This window comes from Hypomesus transpacificus, chromosome 11 (assembly GCF_021917145.1).
Source record: "Hypomesus transpacificus isolate Combined female chromosome 11, fHypTra1, whole genome shotgun sequence".
Classification (NCBI taxonomy): Eukaryota; Metazoa; Chordata; class Actinopteri; order Osmeriformes; family Osmeridae; genus Hypomesus; species Hypomesus transpacificus.
Window position 1 is genome coordinate 7,051,535 of NC_061070.1, and position 18,662 is coordinate 7,070,196.

At 43.0% G+C, this 18,662-nt stretch overlaps 1 protein-coding gene across 1 annotated transcript in view; it reads left to right on the forward strand.

Moving 5' to 3' along the window:
- The first annotated feature begins 255 nt into the window (after positions 1-255).
- The window catches only part of vdac2 (voltage-dependent anion channel 2), a 32,712-nt gene continuing 14,305 nt past the window's right edge, over positions 256-18,662 (forward strand). The window contains exons 1-5 of the mRNA XM_047029957.1: positions 256-398; positions 7,975-8,046; positions 17,315-17,364; positions 17,824-17,976; positions 18,068-18,120. Coding sequence (XP_046885913.1) covers positions 7,980-8,046; positions 17,315-17,364; positions 17,824-17,976; positions 18,068-18,120 — 323 coding nt within the window. The 5' untranslated portion in view covers positions 256-398; positions 7,975-7,979. The remainder of the gene's footprint in view (positions 399-7,974; positions 8,047-17,314; positions 17,365-17,823; positions 17,977-18,067; positions 18,121-18,662) is intronic.

The window sequence follows — 18,662 nt, forward strand, 5'->3', positions numbered from 1 at the left end:
AACGGAGAACCCGCAGCAACAGAATAGACAGCCAAAAATAATTATAGGGCACAGTACAATCCATTAGCAAGTAATATAAATGCAGATATGATAAATGTTATGAATACAATGAAATAAACACGATAGAGATGGTGTATTGCAAACAAACTTTATTAAAATACCGTTGTAAAAGCTTTAACCCCTTTCCAGTTTTACACTTGCTAAAATGTTATTTCTATGCAGGCGCGCTGTGATCCTGTGAGGGGTCCTGCATGTCTAGGATGATAATGATAGGTTGGAGTTGCATTGCAGTCTCCTTCAATTCGCCCTCCAACTGGTGAAGTTAAAAACGGCACCGTGGTGTCAGAAACACCAGGATAAAAGTCGCTTTAGTTAACAGCAAGACAAATTTCCAACGGGTAAGCAACGCATATAGTCCTGCACGCCACTGTTGATCCACTCTTATGAGGAACGATTGTCGCAGTGCATGACCATGCTGGCCGGAAAGCGTTAACTTCAAGCTAAGCTAGGTGCGTCACTGCAGCTAACTGCTACTGTACTGTAGTAGCCTACCACAGTCGTGGCTAGTACTACTTCTACCTAATGCTGCAAGAGCAGGGCCTCGAAAGGACAGGTGCGCCCGAACATAATCACATGTCATATCTGAAATGATTTGGCGATGTGTTAAAAACGACTGACCCCAATGCTATCCCTAATGTTTTGGGGTTTCGGTGCAATATGCCAGCATGGCCACCTTGTTATCGAATACACAGCTTCTTGCGCTACACAGTTAGACCACAGCTTTTTCAAGGAACACTGGCTGCTGAGTTCAACCGAATTCTGTAATATCATTAGACTTGCGTATGCAGTAGCTTGTATTTCTGGTTAGGGAAACGTATACGTCTACTATCTTTCTCGACACATTTTCTACAGTCTCAAACGAGGCCATTTCAAAATAACGTTTACTAGCTATTAATGCTAAAATGGCTTCCTGTTAACCTTGCCCACTGCACTGCTTGACATGAAGCAAGCCAGTTGCTCTGCGTCGCCAATAGAAGCTGCAGCTATGGAACATGAACTCCCTAGCTGTCATACATGCAATTAAACGAAACGTAGCTTATAAACTAGGGCTGGCTTCCTGTTAACCTTGCCCACTGCACTGCTTGACATGAAGCAAGCCAGTTGCTCTGCGTCGCCAATAGAAGCTGCAGCTATGGAACATGAACTCCCTAGCTGTCATACATGCAATTAAACGAAACGTAGCTTATAAACTAGGGCTGGGTGATATGGGTAAAAAATTATCGATATAGATATTTATATTTACATTCGATAACGATAATTAAGACGATATACCACAGATCTGTAGTAGTAGCTAAATAAGTCTCTTCCTCAACTTTTTCCCTACACTCAGCATAAAGTTTAGGCAGAGCAGTGTGAGAGAAATGTTTGCGGCCAGGGATCACGTACCTGGGGTCCAGTAACTTAAGCTTTTTAAAACCTTTCTTTTTATCAATAGCCTACCTATCAATACCTTGGCGCAAACTCACACTTTCTGCATGTTCCAACGCGTAATTTTGCTTTAGGTGGTAAAAAAGGTTTCTTATGTTAGTATTATAATTGGACCAATACGCTGTTCCTATCGGTCCAGAGAGGTTCTAAGGGTGCTTTCACACCTAACATGTTTGGTTTGTTTTAATCGGACCATGGTCCATTTTTTTTCTGAAAGTCCGGTTCGTTTGGAGAGGTGAGAACACGCATTCGAACTAGTGCGGACCAAACAACCGAACCATGGTCCCCCAAAAAAGACGGGACTCGGTCCGGTTCCAAGATGGACTTAATATTGACCTATTCCAGGAAGCAAACCAAAATGTAGTGCATTGTGGGTTGAAAAAGGAATTTACACTTGGCGGAGACTGCCGTGCCACAATTAGCAGCGAAATTAGTTGAGGAAAAACGTGGGGGAATGATGAAGTGAGGGCTCTTCGGCAAATATGGGCTGATGATCATATTGCAGAGACACTTGTGGAGAAACTTAAGAGTAGCGAGGTATTTTAATTAATTTGTGATATACTGAAATAAAGCATCATTATTGCACAGTGGACCAATGTTGGTTGAAAGTTAAAAACTTACAGCTAAAAGTGTGTGATGTTCTATGGAAAAGTGGTAGCTCGTCAAACGAAAACATACAATTCCCATGGTTTGATAATCTGGATATAATCCTGAGTAAAACCAATGAGCAACCCAAAAAACGTGGTCTTGCAACACCAAATCATAACAATTGCAATCGCAATACGCTGCTGTAGCTCCATTGTTGTTTGTGACAAAGAAGTGACTTTCCCTCACACATTTTCTGTCCAATAGATTATCAACCTCTATGACCGCATGTCATTGTTTTTTTTTTTTTTACGTCATTGTTTTTTCTTCTTCAAACGTTTGTTCGCTTAAAACAGGACCGTGTGAACACTAACTGGACCTAATGAAAAATGCAACAAAGTAGCAACTCATCCACTGATTCGGACCAAGCAAATGGACTAATAGGTGTGAAAGCATCCTAAGAAGTCGGCAAACGATATACGGCCCTAGCAAGCGATTGCCTTGGAGATGTTGACAACACGGCGTCTGCTCCAGATTCGGCGTGTTTGATTTGGGATTTTCCTACGTGTTGTTGTATTATATAAAAAAACAAATATGGACTTTTCGACAGATCTACAAACACATTTGTAAGCAGAGATTTGTTAAAGCGTTTGTTAACCGAGACCGTAGATCGAGGTCAACAAGAAGTCCACATTTTTGCATTTTCTTATATACTAGTTTAATAATTGGACCAATACGCTGTTCCTATTGGTCCAGAAGACGTTTCTCAAAAGTTAATAAATCCGTTTCTTATATACTAGTGTAATAATTGGACCAATACGCTGTTCCTATTGGTCCAGAAGACGTTCTCAAAAGTTGATAAATCCGTTTATTGACCTCCCGAATGTTCGCAGAGATAAATAAGTTTTTAACCAACCAGGGGCCTGTTTGTCGTAAGGGTTGAAGCTAAGTTAATTAATTGTCCCTTTAGCCCGTTAACATTAGCGAGCTAACTGAGAACAAATTTCGGTTTGTCAACGGCTAATCCGCATCCAAATCATGTGGTTAATTTCTATCAGGGCAAGTGCATGAGCATGTCCTACTTCAAAAGGCAGGGAAGTCGATCACCAAAACCGTGATTTTCTAACGGTATGATGCAGTGTTTCCCACACATAGACTCATTTGTGGCGGTGCGCCACAGAATCAACACCGGCCGCCACACATTGCGTTTCGTAAAACATTTTTTTTAATCGCTATTTAGGTTAAAACACGCAGAGTATTCGTTCAGCTGCATTTCTTTTCCCCAGCTCTCCCTCCGTCTCTCTGTTACTGATGCGTCTTTCCCACATATGCACACAGTCACAACATCAGCACACGTTAGCAACAATGCATACAGTACATATACCGTTCTAGTAAGACCGACAGCTATATCAGCGAGCCTTCAGCATTAGTGCCGTAGCTAAAAGTCGAGGAAAGTTGAGGCTACTTTTCGCTAGGTACCTTACTCACATTTACATTTAGTCATTTAGCAGACGCTCTTATCCAGAGCGACTTACAGTTCTCGAAGTTTCCCCTTCATTCTTTTGGTGAGAAGTCTCAAGAGCTAGCTACTTACTCGGCGTCATGGAGCCGACCAGTTAAATAGTTGTTTAGCACTAGCGTTTTTTTTACATGCATAATGCAGACATGATATGTTAGTTGTTGTTAATTTGTGAAGGTGTGAATCATTTTGGATTAATATTTAATGTAACAAATGATTAACAAATTAACTGTGTAACGAATTATTAAAGAAGGAAATATTACGACCCCCCCCCCCCCCCCCCCCCCCCCGTCTGACAACCCCCACCCCTCCCCGCCACAATTAGATTTCTAATCTGTGGGAAACACTGTGATGGTGGAAAAGACGAAAGAGAGAGCGGTGATATTCTCGCCATCTGAGCAAACTATTATAATGAGTCTCTACGAACACAATAAACATATTATCGCTAAGTCAAACACCGCCACCACTGCCAGAGCAAGACAGGCAGCTTGGCAAAAAAAATTGCAGATAAACTAAATGCAGTGTTTCCCCTATGTTGATTTTTCCGTGGCGGCCCGCCACGGTTACATTTCTGCCGCCACGGTATCAAAATTAGAGCTGTAAAAAAAATTGGTCCGTCTATCAGCCGTGATTGTTAGAGCGCATGTCGGAGAATAGCACAGACGCGCTTCACAGCGCAGTTGAGATTGCGCGTGTGCGTCCTTGTGAACTGTAAGTCGTATAACTTATGTTGTCAGTTCATTTAAGCCTGTTATTGTATTAGTCTATAGTTCTTGCAAATTTAAATTAAGTTAACTGGTGATTTTCGTTGTTTGTATTCTTCCCCTGCTAGCGAAATTGCACGTCTGTTGATTCGATAGCGATTGCTGCCCTTGCTCACGTTTGTATTTTAGGTGCATTATTATGCTTAAGTAGCCTAGTTTTAATGAATAAATAGTGGGTATATTGTTATTATTTGCTACAGAATGCTTAGCATATCAAGATCAAATGAAGCAGACAGTGTACATGCTTCTGAGTGGCCTACCTTAATCTATAGGCTAGGCCACTGCATTTACAATAAGTTGTTACGTCAACGTAATTGGCAGCATTTATGCCATTTAAAACATACTGTAAGGTGTCTTTAAGTATGCTAATTGTATTTCTTTAGGGGAAATAGGACGAAAATATGTTCAATATTACATTAGCTATTAGACTATTACTATTGGCCGGGGGGGGGGGGGGCTTAATGGAAATTAATCATCGAATGAGGTCTTGCTTGTGAAAATAATGATATCAACTCTTTCAGAATAAGTATAAAAACAAGGCCAAAGTATCTAATTGATACAAATTCATAGACACTTATGAGGATATATGTAGGCCTACTGAAAGTGCTTATATCATGTAATATAAATGTGTAAATGCATGTAGGCCTATGTGTAAATCCCTCTTTGATTTCATTGACTGGGACATGGCCAGGGAATATGATGAATTCATTCCTCACCTGTTTAAGCGCCAATAGCCTACACTTTTCTTACAGCAATGCATGCTGCGGCTTTGCCAATGTTTTCTGCATCGCCTATAAGGGCTGCACAATTAATCAAATTTTAATCACGATCACGATTTCGGCTTCTCACAATCAAATTCACGTGATCGAGCGATATTTAAAATGCATCATTCCGTTAATAGAACGCTCCATGTCAAAGGTATTTTTTGCAATGCCAATCTAGCTCTCCGTAAACCAATAGGTGCGTTCGACATCGGCTGCGGCTGCATGAAATGACCAGCGAGAGTTGCCGCTAGCCGTCGGGGAGGAGTTATAAACGGCTCTGTAAAGTCGGAAAATTTGTCATTTTATGTATTGGGCTATGATAAACTCTTTCTCCAATCTGTAGGCTGCAACCGGCTATGCATGGAGTGGAATACACCCAATGTCTGATCACGAGATGTTCCCTGCACCACGCAGCTTAGGCCCCGTCCACACTAGCCCGAGACATTTGAAAACGCCGGGTTTGCGTAGTAGGCTAGTATGGACGGGGTCCACAGAGCTTTTCAGATACGATGACGTTCAGTTGCCATGGCATTGGGTAGCTTTTGCTCTATAGCTATAATGTCAAGATGAACATGGAAGGTGAAAGAAATATGCTGCTCTCTCGATAATTTATTTACTAGTTTAGTTAGTGTACTTCAGGTACAAGTATTATCACTTAATAGATACGCGTTACGCCTACGCAGAAGGCGAGTGTTGTACTCGGTGTGCCTGAACGATAGGGGGACAAGGCAGAGAAGACGGTTTAAACCAAACATAGGCGATTCTGGGTGAGACCTGGCTGAACAGCTAGCTGGTGGGACAATTTTAAAACACCAAATAGCATTGCCAGAGGAGTATGTAAACAGGACATCGTGGTGGGAGGAAGGGGCAGGAGTGGCGTAACCCTGACGACGATTGTCATGTACCCGTGTTAGTGTGGACGGCAAACATTTTAAAAACGATATGAAAATGCTAGTGTGGACGGAGATTGTTAGTTTTTTATTGATTGTATATTTAGATTTATTCACGTCCATTCTGCAGGTACAATGCATTGTGACAATCAAATTTGATTAGGTTAAAATCAACTAATGATGATAATCGTGATAATTAATCGTGATCTCAATATTGATCAAAATAATCTTGATTAATATTTTGGCCATAATCGTGCAGCCCTATCGCCTATTCTGTATAAACATTTACCTGACGCAAATAAACCTTAAGGCTATGCATAAAATCTGAAGCACAGTAGAAGTTTCAAGTAGCTTTATTGTCAATTTCTTCACATGTCAAAACACAAAAAGGAATCAATATGACGTTTCCCACTCTCCCACAGTGAAACATAAAAAGCACAGGCACACAGATAAGACAAGACATTTCTTAAAACATAGCGTTACATATTCACATACAGTAGCATAAGCTCATAAAGCATAAAGCTTTCTGCGACGTCTGATATTTGCAATATACGGCCCGAGAAGGTCTTGCAAATAAATGAGTCCTTGTCGGCTGATCGATGTCGCTCAAACAAGAACTCATCCGTGTGAATTAAAGGATCTTGGCGAACGCAAAGAACTCTGTATTGGTATGGAAAGCAAATCGAACTAGAATATATCTCCTTGGTCAACTGGGTCTCTCAAAAAGGGAGCTGCCAATTATTTTCCGGGGGTGTGGCAAGCTTATCCAGCCACACTTACGTTAGCCTGCTCTGGAGCAGGTTAGTGCTAATTGATATGTCACTATGGTGATTTATCGAAAGTTGCTTCCACGAACCAAAAGGAGGGACGTTTTTTATCTTAGCCTGAAAATTAGCTTAGCGAGCTACGACGAATACCCCCCAGAGAGTTGTTCTGTTCACAAAATAAAGTATTTGTTATTGAAACTCCACAGTTGTTGATATGTTGCCTTGGAGATGCAGTGACGTCACCAGTGCAAGTGCAGCTGATTGCATGGCGTCTGCTCCAGATTATTCGTGTTTGATTGGGATCTTCCCACGTATTGTTGTAGTATATAAGAAACCAAATGAAACGCTTTATCGCCACGATTTGTTAAAACGATTTGTTTGTACCAGACTTGGTAGCCACCTGTTTGTTTACTGCACTAATTTGCATCATTGCTCTGCTTTTGTCGGATTTCAAAAAGCCAAACAACTTCCAAATAACTGAAGAAGACGGACCCTTTTTATCAATAATTTCTTCATTGGAAGTTGCTCCCTCGCCATGGCTATTGCTGCCACTGTTTTCTGCAATAAGACAAATTTTCCGCGGTTAACATTAGCTACTCCACTGGAGGTGCTCAGTATATTTTAGTGAGCGTAGGCTACCATTTCTCCGCAACTTCCTGCTTCATCACAGAAATTAAATGTACTGCTGTTCATAATTATTCTCTATCGACATTATCAATATTATTGAAAATGAATTAATGTTAAGATATCTTTATTGAGGGAAGTCATTACTTCGATAATTATTTTTATCGCCCAGCCCTAATATTAATTACTGCCCAACTTTTCTAATCACTAATAGAATGTCTGATGCATGTAAGCTGTAGTGTTAGTGGGAGATGTACACTACACTGTATTCATTTTGGGAAAGAAAAGTATGCTGGAATGTCTGTTTACCAGCTCTTCTGTCATCTGCAATACAGAAACTGCATTACCCCTTACCCTTTGTGGAGGTGAACCTGGCCTTCTGATCTCAAATAACTACCTCAGCAATGATTTCTTCCACCCAACACTGAGTTATTAATGAACAAAGTAGTAAGGGTTCAGTCACACTAACTCAACCGGAAATATTGTCTACTTAAGTTTTGCCTAGGTCAGATGCCGTTATTGTAAGGTATAGGGTCATTAGACTGCTTAATAACTCTTTTTTTCATTCTGCAGGTAGAATGGCTGTGCCTCCCTCATATGCTGATCTGGGCAAATCGGCCAAGGACATTTTCAACAAAGGATATGGTACCTTTTATTTTATTCTGAAGTAGGCATAGAAGTGACAATTTAGAAATATAGAGAGCTACAGGATATTTGGGTGTGCTTGCCTTCGGCAAGATCACAACCTTTGTTCTCGCTCATATATATTTATTATTTATTATTATTTTCCCACCCATAACAGGGCTCCAGGCTAACCTTTTGCCTTGGTTGCACTGCTGCGCTTTAACGCCACAATTTCAAGGTCACCATTTTATCGCGCTCCATATACATTCATATATATTATGTAAATGATTTTAAACAATAATAAGTTGTAGGTGAATACTTTAAAAAATTTGAAGCACAAAAATCTTTACAAAATAAATACTTCACTTAGTAGCACTAAGTGCTTCACTGAGACTAAGGACCAGTATCTTACCAGGGACTGGAGAGACTGGTGGCTGAAGTAGATCATTGGCTGTGTCTAATACCGCGCACTTTATGAAGTACACTGCAATACAGTGCCCTGCAAAACAGTGCACTTACATATTCAGTGCACTCTGTCGCTGATAAGTGCTGTCTCAAATGGAACACTTACGTTAAACACTTGGTGGAAGTGACGGACGCAAATCTGCTTGCCACACCCGCAAAACCTGCCAAAATGAACGCGCTTCTCCACTTACGTGGAAAAAGCTGCCGAAAGGGCTCTTCCTTTTCCGCTACGTAGCCAAGATGGCGCCTGTTTAGGGCGAGTAGTGTCCATCGTTATACACTGTTTTTTTGGACCGTTTGAAGTGCGCCATCCTGGTACTTTCAGTGCACTGAATTATTTTGGTTTTGTGAGTGAAGCGCCCTAAGCACTGAAAGTCAGTGCTCGAAGTGCACAAATGCGCGGTAGTAGACACAGCCCATGTCTGGGCTGTTGTCAGAGCAGTGTTTCCCACACATAGACTAATTTGTGGCGGTGCGCCACAGAATCAACACCGGCCGCCACACATTGCGTTTCGTAAAATATTTGTTTTTATCGCTATTTAGGTTAAAACACGCAGCGTATTCGTTCAGCTGCATTTCCTTTCCCCTGCTCTCCCTCCGTCTCTCTGTCACTCATGCGTCTTTCTCACATATGCACAGTCACAACGTCAGCACACGTTAGCAACAACAACGCATACATATGCCGTTCTAGTAAGACCGACAGCTATATCAGCGAGCCTTCAGCATTAGTGCCGTAGCTAAAAGTCGAGAAAAGTTGAGGCTACTTTTCGCGAGGTACCTTACTCACATTTACATTTAGTCATTTAGCAGACGCTCTTATCCAGAGCTAATTACAGTACTCGAAGTTTCCCCTTCGTTCTTTTGGTGAGAAGTCTCAAGAGCTAGCTTACCCGGCGTCATGGAGCCAACCAGTTAAATAGTTGTTTAGCACTAGGGTTGCTACATGCATAATGCAGAAATAATATGTTAGTTGTTGTTAATTTTGTGAAGGTGTGAATCATTTTGGATTAATATTTAATGTAACAAATTACTAACAAATTAACTGTAAAGAATTATTAACGAAGGAATTATTACGACCCCCCCCCCCCCCCCCCCCCCCCCCCCCCCCCCCCCCGTCTGACAACCCCCACCCCTCCCCGCCACAATTAGGTTTCTAATCTGTGGGAAACACTGCAGAGCATTGACCGGAACAGGCCTGCCTACATTTCTTAAAGAAAAAAACTATGGGTCTTTTTATTGTTCGTCGTCTGTTTTTTCTTACGTTTATTTTGCTGACGCTGATTGCCGTAACTGATTCTCTGGTGCTCAGGTCGCAATTTCAATCACACAACACGGACCAGTGTAGGCCTCCAGGAATATCAGGACCACAGCCAATCAGAGGCAAAGACCTGCCCCATCTCTGTCTCTGATTGGTTTAGACCACGATATGATCCAACCATGTGTGAGTTCTGTCAAAGGAGAACAAACGCTTCGTTCGTGGAGAGGCAGCGGATGCGAGGACGTTAGGTGCACCGGTGCAACCTAGGAAAATTTTTAGTCGCACCCTTACAAATTTTAGTCGCACATGCAACCAAATTAGTCGCACTCCAAAGCCCTGCTAATGATTTGTAAATATGTGGACTACATAGACAACGTCGGTGTCTTAAGGTTCGTCTTGGTCGCGAATGAGTTGCTTGTATTTTTATTTACATTCCGTTGCACGGTATAAGCTGAAATTAAGTTTTTGTGAAGCTAACGGTGGCCAATTTGCTAACCACAGTCACTAAGGTCACGAAAACACGTGTGACTACCGAGTAGAACGTTAGTTTAGCAGCTCATTAGCTAACTTCTGGGAGATAGCTAGGCTAACTATAGCTTTACTGCAAGGTAGCTGCAGAAACACCACAAGCAAAGAGGCTAGGGTGGTAACTATTTAGTCATTTTACTTTGTAAAATACAATTGTGAAATGTAACGTACAATATGAGCTGATATTATTACGGAAGTACATCTACTTTCGGAAACAGTAGTCTACTATTTCACTGAAGCGTTGGCATCATGACATAAGCTTCTGTTGCCTGGGCAACACATTCTACAGCGGTCTATGATGCATCTTTTTTCAATCGTAAGAAAAATCCTCACAAATACATTTTTGTTGTAGGACATTAGATTTCAAGTAAACGATTTGTAGGTGAAAGGATCGTTACCTGTGGTTTCAAACCAGTGTAGCTCACTGCAATGCTGTACGCGAGACAGAATTCCACAGCTATTTGAGCTCCCCTTACTTAAATCAAGTCTTTCAATTGGTGAAACTGTCACACTGATGACACTGTTAAAATGCAGATGTTTCATCCTTGGTCTACAGTCACACAGCCGAGAGACGGAGGAGACAAAAAATAGCTTTTAATAGTTACAAGCAAGGATAAAATGTCTGTCCATCCGCTTGTCAGGGGGTTGGGTCGCGGGGGCAGCAACCTCAGCAGGGAGGTCCAGACTTCCCTCTCCCCGGCCACTTCCACCAGCTCTTCCTGGGAGACTCCGATGCGTTCCCAGGCCAGCCGTGTCCTGGGTCTTCCCCTGGGCCTCTTCCCAGTGGGACATGCCCAGGACACCTCACCAGGTAGGCGTCCAGGAGGCATCCTTATCAGATGCCCGAGCCACCTCAACTGGCTCCCCTCGACACGGAGGAGCAGCGGTTCTACTCTGAGCCTCTCCCGGATGACTGGGCTCCTCCCCCAATCTCTAAGGCAGAGCCCGGACACCCTGCGGAGAAAGCTCATTTCGGACGCTTGTATTCTCAATCTCGTTCTTTCGGTCACTACCCACAGTTTGTGACCATAGGTGAGGGCAGGAACGTAGATCGACTGGTAAATGGAGAGCTTCGCCTTTCGACTCAGCTCTTTCTTCACCACAACGGACCGATGCACAGCCCTTAACACTGCGGACGCCGCACCGATCTGCCTGTCGATCTCGCGCTCCCTTTTTCCATCACTCGTGAACAAGACCACGAGATACTTGATCTCCTCCGCTTGGGTCAAGATCTCCTCCCCAACCCAGAGATTGCACTCCACCCTTTTCCGGCCGATAACCATGGCCTCAGATTTGGAGGTGCTGATTCCCATCCCAGCCGCTTTGCATTCGGTTGCAAACCGTTCCAGTGAGAGCTGAAGGTCACGGCCCGATGAAGCCAACAGGACCACATAATCTCCAAAAAGCAGCGACCTGATCCTGAGGTCACCAAACCGGACTCCCTCAACACCCTGGTTGCACTTAGAAATTCTGTCCGTATAAGTAAGTTATGAACAGAATCGGTGGCAAAGGGCAGCCTTGAGGCCAACCCTCACCGGGAACAAGTTCGACTTACTAGCGACTATGCGGACCAAACTCTGGCACCGGTTGTACAGGGACTGAACAGCCCCGATCAGGGAATCCGGTACCCTGCACTTGCGTAGCACCCCCCACATGAGCCCGAGGGACACGGTTGAGCGCCTTTTCCAAGTCCACGAAACGTGTGTAGACTGGTTGGGTGAACTCCCATGCACCCTCCAGGACCCTGCCGAGGGTGTAGAGCTGGTCCACAGTTCCACGGCCAGGACGAAAGCCACATTGCTCCTCCTTAATCTGAGGTTTGACTATCCGACGGACCCTCCTCTCCAGGACCCCTGAATAGACTTTCCCAGGGAGGCTGAGGAGTGTGATCCCCCTAAAGTTGGAGCACACCCTCCGGTCTCCCTTTTTAACGAGGGGAACCACCACCCCGGTCTGCCAGTCCAGAGGCACTGTCCCCGATGTCCACGCGAAATTGCAGAGTCGTGTCAACCAAGACAGCCCTACAACATCCAAAGCCTTAAGGAACTCCGGGCAGACCTCATCCAACCCCAGGGGCCCTGCCACCACAGAGTTTTTTAACCACCTTGGCGACCTCGGCCCCAGAGATAGAAGGGCCCCCCCCAATGTCCCCAGACTCTGCCTCCATGTCGGAAAGCGTGTTGGTGGAATTAAGGAGGTCTTCAAAGTATTCCTTCCATCGATCCAGGATGTCCCCCATCGAGGTCAGCAGCGCACCATCCCCACCATATACAGCGTTGACAGTGCACTGCTTCCCCCTCCTGAGTCGCCGGATGGTGGTCCACAACAAAACAAGCCGTTTCTAAAGTCATTCTCCATGGCCTCGCCAAACTCCTCCCACGCCCGGGTTTTTGCCTTCGCGACTGCCAAAGCTGCGTTCCGTTTGGCCTGCCGGTACACATCAGCTGCCTCTGGAGTCCTACCAGCCAATAAAGTCCGATAGGCCTCCTTCTTCAGCTTGACGGCATCCCTCACCTCCGGCGTCCACCACCGGGTTCGAGGGTTACCGCCGCAACATGTCAATGTTGCGCAGCAATGTCTCCGCAGTGTCTCGCAGTCGAACACCCTTGTGGTGTATTGCCCCCACTGTCCAACACCACCGCCAGCTTCAGTGCTGTACCGCTCCCATTCCCTGTGGCCCACCTCTCGCAGTACGTGGAGCGGACTCCTGCCAAGACAAACACACTGGCTACTCTACTGCAAGTAACCATATAGGGAAGATGTGGGTACTTCCCTTTATATGTCAGTAGTTGAGCCGTAGTTACATCTCCCGGAATCGGCGTGTGAGCGGCGGAGATCCGATCGTTGCTTCCTGGCTGGTGCCTGCGTTCCTGTAGAATAAAAGCCTGCAAACTTAATTTCAGCCTAAACCAGGGCTCGACATTAAGGCTTGGTATTCATATTCAGTGAACTGCGAACAGGTGCGAGTGCATGGAAATATTAACGCAAAGGTCCTTACATCACCAGTGCAGACCACCATCAGAAGCTGAAAGCACTCCTGGCCTCGGCGATTTACTTGACTGAATTTGGTGAATGATGGTTTCAATAATTTTTATATTTTCTGGTATATTTAAGTTTAGTTACCCAGGAGCTCTGTTGACATAGACTTAGCTAACGTTAGCTACAGCTTGATGAATTGAGTCATTGAACACAGCAGAAGAGAACGCAACGTTAGCCAGCTAGCTAAAGCTCCGGTGGAAAATTCCAAATGAACGTATGCAGCCCTTAATGCCGCTTACACACAACAGTGACACTGACAGAAAAGCTAATTTGAGACAATATAAAGATGGAAAACCAGGCTAAGAAACGTAAACGTAATTACCTTCACTAGACAAAAGTTTTACCAATTGGACAAACGCAGTGTTTCCCACACATAGACTAATTTGTGGCGGTGCGCCACAGAATCAACACCGTCCGCCACATACTGCGCTTCGTAAAACATTTTTTTTTTTTATCGCTATTTAGGTTAAAACACGCAGCGTATTCGTTCAGCTGCATTTCCTTTCCCCTGCTCTCCCTCCGTCTCTCTGTCACTCATGCGTCTTTCTCACATATGCACACAGTCACAACACGTTAGCAACAATGCATACATACGCCGTTCTAGTAAGACCGACAGCTATATCAGCGAGCCTTCAGCATTAGTGCCGTAGCTAAAAGTCGAGGAAAGTTGAAGCTACTTTTTGCTAGGTACCTCGAAGGCTCCCCTTCGTTCTTTTGGTGAGAAGTCTCAGGAGCTAGCTACTTAACCGGCGTCATGGAGCCGACCTGTTTAGCACTAGCGTTGCTACATGCATAATGCAGAAATGATATGTTAGTTGTTGTTAATTTTGTGAAGGTGTGAATCTTTTTGGATTAATATTTAATGTAACAAATTATTAACAAATTAACTGTGTAACGAATTATTAACGAAGGAATTATTACGACCCCCCCCCCCCCCTGGTCGGACAACCCCAATCCCCCACCCCCCTCCCCGCCACAACTAGATTTCTAATCTGTGGGAAACACTGAAACGGCTATGTTTGTTTCAAGCTCCAAAAACTATTTTTTGCTCAAATCAAAAATTCGCTTGCGCGTTATGCATCACATCAGACAAAATTTGCATGCATTAGCAAAGCGCTCGGTGTGGTGGCGTATACGGGACCGGTTCTGGTGGGCCAGCGCCTATTTTTATTTCCAGTCCGTCCCTGCCGTTCTATCAATAAGCAGACCTGACAACCTGTACGCAATTTGTGTAGCGGATACGCATTTTGACTTAAAAATACGCTGGTACTTGTATTGGCTGTCAATCATGATGGAAGAGTAGACAAGTTGAGTTACAGCATGTCCACCATCTTTTGGGGGGTTATGCATTAAGCCATTTGTGGTGCCCTTACCACATTGTGCCTCATACTGTAAATGTTAGACCCAGTGACAGGCTGGCATGAAATGGCTTGCATAATACTTAGTAAAGAGGCCATAATAATTTTTGACTCATGGCTTAAGTTACGTTTCTCCAGTTCTCCCCAGGTTGGCATAAAAATCTCTCAAAATGCATCAGATTGATGCTTTAAAATATGGAATATTCAAATGTTCCTTTTGGGGTAGCATGCACCCGGACCCCCTTAGAGGGGTAATATCCTTCTCACCTTTTTCACCCCTGACCCGTTTTCATGCCTGTATCTAAACTTATACTGTATCTGAAATAAGACAAATAGCCCCAAGACAAGCTTTCACATGTGTTCGCGTGTCTATGTTGCTTCACTCCGTGGGCCTTCACCTTGTCTATTACTGTTTACATTGTTAGCAGGACTACTTGGTTGGCTGTCTAACAATTAATAGATTTATGTATTATTATTCAAAATATTGAATGAATGAAAAAACTAAGGATGTCCCTTTCTTTATGAACTACCAGCATCAAATGATAATAAAGAATAATATATTTGTGTATTTATTAGTCAGATGAGTCAGATGGCTGAGCGGTGAGGGAGTTGGGCTAGTAATCAGAAGGTTGCCGGATCGATTCCCGCCATGCCAAATGACGTTGTGTCCTTGGGCAAGGCACTTCACCCTACTTGCCTCAGGGGGAATGTCCCTGTACTTACTGTAAGTCGCTCTGGATAAGAGCGTCTGCTAAATGACTAAATGTAAATGTATTATTTTTTTAGGGGTGCTTGAGCACCCCTAAAAAAGAGGGTCTAAAATCGCCACTGATGTATAGCCTACTTTACAGTTGAATATTAGCAGACATTTAACTATGTACATTCAACCAATACAAATGCTGCTAACGCTTGCTAGGTACATCACTGCCGACGCTAGCTTACTAAAAAACGTTAACACAATTATTTTTTTAAATAAAATGATACATCTTTACCCAGACAAGTGAATTTTGTGTATGGACAAGTGAAACGTTAATGTACTTGTCCAAAGGACAAGTGCCTCAAAAAGTTAATGTCGAGCCCTGGCCTAAACCGTACAACGGAACGTTACATCAAATTCAAGCAACACAATCTCTACCAAGACTAACACAGCAGTAGTCTAGTAGTAGTACAATTTCTCGGGGTCAGCTTCTCCACGCAGGGCTCTAAACTGAGACTAAATGGGCACATTTTGTGTTGTTACTGACTGATCGCTACCAGTGAACTTATTTTTTTTAATGAGTGATTTTCGCCTAAATAAATGTCAAGCCTATATCCGTTTTTGGGGGCTCCGCTGCGCGTTGGGCGTAATGACACCCTTGAACACGTACTTTATTGACGATTAAGTACTGCCTCTAGTACCTTATTGTTTTTATAATACGGTTACCAGCGACATTATAAATAGTAAGCTGCCTTTCAGCACAAAATAGTTATAGCCAACAAACGTGTATCGCATTTCAGTAGCCGAGAGAAAATAGTCCCGTACGTGTGGCTGTTGCTATGCATTGTGAACTTCACGTTTGTTAGCCTAGCTAGATCTCGCACCATCTTATTCACATTGCTCATTTTATAAAAGTTGCCTTTTTAAAATAACGACAGCGGGACAGTTTTAATTAAATAATATTTAATGTAAACATTAGCCCTAAACATTCTAAATCAACCAAATGTTTCGCAGGCACTGGGTATATGCTAGCTAGCTACATATGCTGTAACAATAGTTACGAGTGACTTGGGACTCGATAGACTAACATTAGGCTGTTGTTAAGGAAATCTAGTTAGCAACTACTGTAATGGCTAGCATGAGCAGATGTGAACTGGTAGCTAGCGAGACCTGAGATTCCTTGCTACATTTCAGTAACTAGACCAGCTAGTTAGCACTGATAACATGGGACAGTGCAATATTATTGCAAAAAAATTCCCGATGTTGCTAGTCTAGCTAGCTAACTAATAAACTGCTGAACACGAGTAGTACTTGTAGACAGTCTTTTTATTTGGCAATATTTGTAGTTATTTTGAGTGCGCACTAATATGGAACGCTCCCCTTTAAGGTAAATGTAAACTTTATGGCTCAAAGCACACCCTGTGACTCACTCTTAACCAATCAGAATGCTATATTTCTTCCACCCTTATTATAATCATGAATGAATGCAATATGAGTAGGCTGAATACCTGAATGCCTGGGAAAAACTTAAACAACGTTTAAGTCAGAGATTAGGACCATTTTTACACTGGACTGCCAACTTTATTTGTTTTGATTCAATTATGAGGCTGCTAAATAGCCGATCACCATTCCCTCTTGTAGGGGAAATGAGAAGACAACTGTTTCATTCTACACTTCACTCTTAGTATTCTGAGTTGTAAATGAGCAACAACAAATGTATGCTTTTAAATCTATGTAATCTTTATAAATAATAAGTATGCATTTGTATATAAAATATACAGAAATATCAGTTGTTAAAATTACAGTTCATAAACGGACCCACCTGCAACCGACGCAAGCAAGCACACCCTACAATTTCTCCAGAAATTGTACCGTCTCTAGTTTCAATTGGAATAATTGGTTTATGTTATGTGGTTCATGCAATGATATCTTCTCTGTTTGAAGGGTTTGGCCTGGTCAAACTTGATGTCAAGACCAAGTCTGCCAGTGGAGTGGTGAGTTTGGACATAAGATGTATTAATGTTGTCTAACATTTATAAAAGCACACCAATCAAGTCCAAAATAGTGGAGATTTGTTAGATGACTTCTGTTCATGTAAGTACTTGGTGAATAGGAGCTGTCTGAGCCAGTTAATTTACCTGTTCAATATAAATTTGTGTACCACTAAATGCGAGCTGACCTTTTGAAGAGCAGGTTTATTTGATTATGTAAACAATTAAGGTTGTTATATGTGTATATATATGTATGTAAATGTAATATACGCGAGGGTAGAAATATGCTGTGGACATTTTATGAGTAGGCCTATGTTGAGAGCATATGGAGTTGGAACTTTGAAACTTTCCACAATAGCTAACTGACTCTGTAACATTTAGGTTTGTGTTTTTAAACAGATAATTTGTTCTCATCAATGCTTTGTCCATGTTAAATTGTTTGCTGTGTGGTGTCTTCAACAGGAATTCAAAACTGCTGGTTCGTCCAACACTGACACCAGCAAAGTGGTCGGGAGCCTGGAAACCAAATACAAGAGGTCAGAGTATGGCCTGACCTTCACAGAGAAGTGGAACACTGATAATACCTTGGGAACTGAAATCACAATTGAAGACCAGGTTGGTCACAAGTCTGAAACATGCAAACATCTCATAGTTTAAGATGGACGAAATAAGTCGGTTTGGTTAACATGAGCCTTTTTGCCTCCAGATTGCTAAGGGACTGAAGCTGACATTTGACACAACATTCTCTCCCAACACTGGGTAAGATGAGTTTCTCTATCATCGTATGCATTTATGTCTATGCATATGATTATCTGATTCCTGTAGTTGCTCTGCAATAATATTTCTTAAAGGACTTAATCCATAACCCATACAACACATAGTTAGGAGGTCTGTACATGTCTGGGTGAGTGGTGGTCAGTACTTAAATGGAACTTTAGCACTGCATTACCAGTCAAGTGTGCATTTACATTTAATTGATTTAGTGGATTTTTTTTTATCCAACAAATAGTGCACAGGGCTCTAGAGTGCGACTAATTTGGTCGCATATGCGACCAAAATTTGTACGGGTGCGACTAAAGTTTTTCCTAGGTCACACCGGTGCACCTAACCTCGCATCCGCTGCCTTTCCAGGAACGAAGCGTTTGTTTCTTCTTTGATGGAACTCACACTCATGGTTGCATCATATCGTGGTCTAAAACTAATCAGAGACAGAGATGGGGCGGGTCTTTGCCTGTGATTGGCTGTGGTCCAGATATTCCTGTAGGCCTAAACTGCTCCGTGCTGTGTGATTGAAATTACGA